The 3,984-nt window shown below is 37.9% G+C and overlaps 1 protein-coding gene across 1 annotated transcript; it reads right to left on the bottom strand.

The window, feature by feature from the left end:
• Positions 1 to 1,834: 1,834 nt before the first annotated feature.
• Positions 1,835 to 3,426, bottom strand: LOC141436915 (glutaryl-CoA dehydrogenase, mitochondrial). Its single transcript, XM_074100036.1, is given in 2 exon segments — positions 1,835 to 2,264; positions 2,267 to 3,426. Coding segments are annotated over 2 exon segments (1,275 nt in total). The 5' UTR covers positions 3,216 to 3,426; the 3' UTR covers positions 1,835 to 1,938.
• Between the last annotated feature and the right edge of the window lie 558 nt (positions 3,427 to 3,984).

Raw genomic sequence — 3,984 nt, forward strand, 5'->3', positions numbered from 1 at the left:
CCATTATGTATTACAGAAATCATTGCTTAACTAAATAATAATCCTAACGTTTGATCTTCACGAGTAAAACGATATGTACTCCATCGTTGTTATGCGAAGAAATTGCTCGTTATCATTCCACTACGCTTATGTTATGTTGAGAGATGCTTTATAAAGCCGAGTAAGACTAGCATAGTATGGATCGGACGTATTGTATTTTGATTTTTAATTTACAAAGTTAAATTTCATAACAACATAAGTAATAATTTAAACAATGCTGCTAGGTGCGAATTTTGCATGCTGAGATTTCCGTACAAGTTTAAAAACAAACAAAAATAAATTTGCTCTTCGTAGTAATAATTTCAATGTAATACCTGTACTAATCCATACTAATATTATAAATGCGAAAGTGTGTGTGTTTGTGTGTTTGTATGTTTGTCCGTCTTTGTCGAAACGGAGTAAGGGATCGACGTGATTTTTGGCATAGAGATAGTTTATGGACCTGAGAGTGACATAGGCTACTTTTTATCCCGGAAAAATGCAGTTCCCGAGACAGCGCGCGATAACCGAATTCCACAGGGGCGACGCCGCGGGCAAAAGCTATTTCTTAATAAAGAGGGTCTTGCTTGACAGACAGAGTTTTCTTTTTCTTTTGGAAATTTCGCTTTTAATAAGATTTAATTTTTATCTATGCTTAATGCTTCTAGTAAGAAAATAAATAGAAACTATCAACTGTTTACTCGTTATTTGGAATACTCGTAAAGAGGACGTCGTTGCGGACTCATTCATTACATAACTGTGCCTGTTTATCTTGTCATATCTAAAGATACACGTGTTTTCACAAATTTTCTCTATCACTTACTTATCGTATAATTTATCGCTGTGTATTTGCCTCCAGCATTTCGCAACGAATTTATGATTGTGATAACTAATTCAATACTAAGGGGCTGTTTCACCATCCATTGATTAGCGTTAACCGGCGGTTAAATGTGATGCCGTCTCCGTCTATTCGAACAAAACAAATAGAGATGGCATCACATTTAACCGCCGGTTAACGCTAATCAATGGATGGTGAAACAGCCCCTTAATGTAGTGACGTATTTTTCATTTGTTTCATTAGAACTAAGTTATCTGAATAAGGCATGTATCGATTTTGTCGTGATGTGTGGTCATAACATAAAATAGAACAAATTATTTCGTATAAGTAGGTAGTCATTTTAGCTAAATAATACAAGTACGTAGTTAATATACTAAAAATAGTTAACTAATTAGTTAAAATTAATTTCTATACAATGGGAATAAAATGCATTTTCATCATAAATTTGACATATTACTATTTGGTATTTTTTTAAGGTACCAAAATATATGTTACGCCAAAATGGTGATCCGTTAAATACTAGCAGTATTGCTCAGAGTTTGCTCACATCGTTTACAATTCTTACGTTCAATTCAAACGGCGGAACCCTCCATCGCTTTCACCCCACTCCGTTATCGTCTTATTAAAATAAATATTCTGTGGAGCTGTGATATTGTATCGTCTAACTCCTGTCGTCTTTGCAACAACACTAAATCGTATTTGAAATGGAAAATATTTCCGCCACGGCATCTTCAAATTGGTGATTATGCTTATAGAATACGAACAAAAGGTACCTTAGTAAGAATGCACGAAATCCGTTGCAAGATAAAAAAACTTACTTTTTCGAGTATTTAGATTTATCATCATCATCATTCTAGACTATATACCCCAACTGCTGGGCATATATTTTGCCTCCTCTCAAAGTGAGAGGACTTGCACACCATTAGGCCACCACGGCTGGTTGTACTTAGAGTGCGTCGAGTTAATGAAATAAAGAAAAACAGTAACAATCTTTATTGAACACATAAAACTGTAATTAAGCGTACTTTTACAAAGGATTAAATAATTTGCGAACTTTCTCAGCGTCTAGGAGAAAATGCAGTCTAGGAGAAGGCAGGTATTCCCGTAATACATCTACCTAATATAAGCGCATGAATATCATGGGTCCCTTCGTAAGTGTTCACCGCTTCTAAGTTCATAACGTGCCGTATGATATGATATTCATCAGACACTCCGTTACCACCGAGCATGTCGCGGGCCATTCTCGCTATTTCCAACGCTTTCCCGCAGCTATTTCGCTTTATCAAAGATATCATTTCAGGGGCAGCTTTATCCTGATCCTTAAGGCGTCCAACCTGTAGACAGGCCTGGTATCCGATGCTTATTTCAGTCAACATATCGGCCATCTTCTTCTGTATAAGCTGGTTGGAGCGAGCGGTCTTCCAAATTGATTCCTATCTAATGTGTACTGTCGGGCGATCCGCAAACATGTTTCAGCCGCACCGAGAGCGCCCCAAGCGATCCCGTACCGCGCGTTATTGAGACATCCGAAAGGCCCCTTCAGGCCCTCTACGTTTGGTAATAAATTCTCCTCCGGTATAACCACTTCGTCTAGCAATATCATGCCCGTTGTCGATGCTCGCAAAGAAAATTTACCGTTGATTTTTGGTGTGTCTAGACCCTTTTTGACTTGCGACCGCTCGACAATAAAACCTTTGATTTTGTCGTCTTCGTTTCTAGCCCATATTATTAAAACGTCGGCAATAGGTGAATTCGTTATCCAAGTTTTCGATCCGGACAATTTGTAAGTCTTAGTTTTAGGATCATATTTAGCTCTGGTTACTAATCCTCCGGCATCGCTTCCAAAGTTGGGTTCGGTCAATCCAAAGCAGCCAACTAATTCTCCTTTAGCCATTTTAGGTAAAAACTTTTGTTTCTGTTCTTCAGTTCCGTAGTTATAAATGGCACCCATAGCTAAACTGCTTTGAACGCTCAACGCTGACCTATAAGATGAATCAACAGCATCGAGTTCTCGAGTAATCAATCCGTAAGTAACGTAAGACACGCCGGCGCAGCCATAACCCTTGAGTGTGCAGCCGATCACACCTAAATCTCCCATTTCTTTGTAGATTTCTCTATGAAAGACTTCATTCCGGTTCGCTTCAACAACTCTTGGCAGTAGTTTTTCGTTACAATAGGCTTTGAATGAGTCCCTAACCGCTTTTTCTTCGTCGTGTAATTGTCCATCTAAATTCAATGGATCTTCCCAGTTAAAAACTGTTTTAGCATTGTTTGGGGACGTAGTTGACAATGCTCGAAAACTTGTATTTTTACATATGATTGATAACAAGTTCGAAGTTCTTGTCAATGATACCGCCATATTGAATATTATTGTTGAAAACAGGAGAACAAATTTTGCTATGTACTTAGTGATAAACACGTGACAAATGCTTACATGGAACAATTCCACTATTTCACTATTCACTTGTTTATTTTGGAAGCACTTTCGACTCCGCAATGATTTTATTATGTGCACATAACCTCGCCACTGACCTAGTGACAGCGCAAGCACCGAACGGATCAACGGCTATATTCACACTAACCACTACACGTAAACATTATTCTTGTTGACGCAATATTCTACGCAATCGACGTTTCCTAGTGTGCGTGAATTATCTCACTCTCATGCTGTAGTAGCGATTATCATTTGTTTCCAGTGTTAAAATAGCGACGTAAAGTTTATATTTCTTTGTGCCTTATTTGTTTTGCTGTTTAATACAAAGTGACTTTTCTTATTATCATTCACAAATAGGCCCTGATAACATTGGAAGTATAATTTATGATATCTTTTGATACCTCATTACGTAGGTTGTTGTGTGGTTGTTGTGGTATTTATGTTGCCATCTCGACAAGCTCATCAAGCTTTTATTTTTTCACAATTATCTACCCGGGTTGTACTCGTACATACAAATGCATGTGCACGTAAACTCTAATTTGCATAACATTTTGCTTTTTCCTGAAAAACAAAACGCGCTTGCCTAATCCGGCAGATTATTTTTAGCTTATTTTGTCCAAATCCTCGCGAATACGAATGAGCGAAGCGAAAAAACTTAACAAAACAGATTCGGCGCGTGAAGCCCGTAGCAAGC

Source organism: Choristoneura fumiferana, chromosome 17 (genome assembly GCF_025370935.1).
Source record: "Choristoneura fumiferana chromosome 17, NRCan_CFum_1, whole genome shotgun sequence".
Lineage (NCBI taxonomy): Eukaryota > Metazoa > Arthropoda > Insecta > Lepidoptera > Tortricidae > Choristoneura > Choristoneura fumiferana.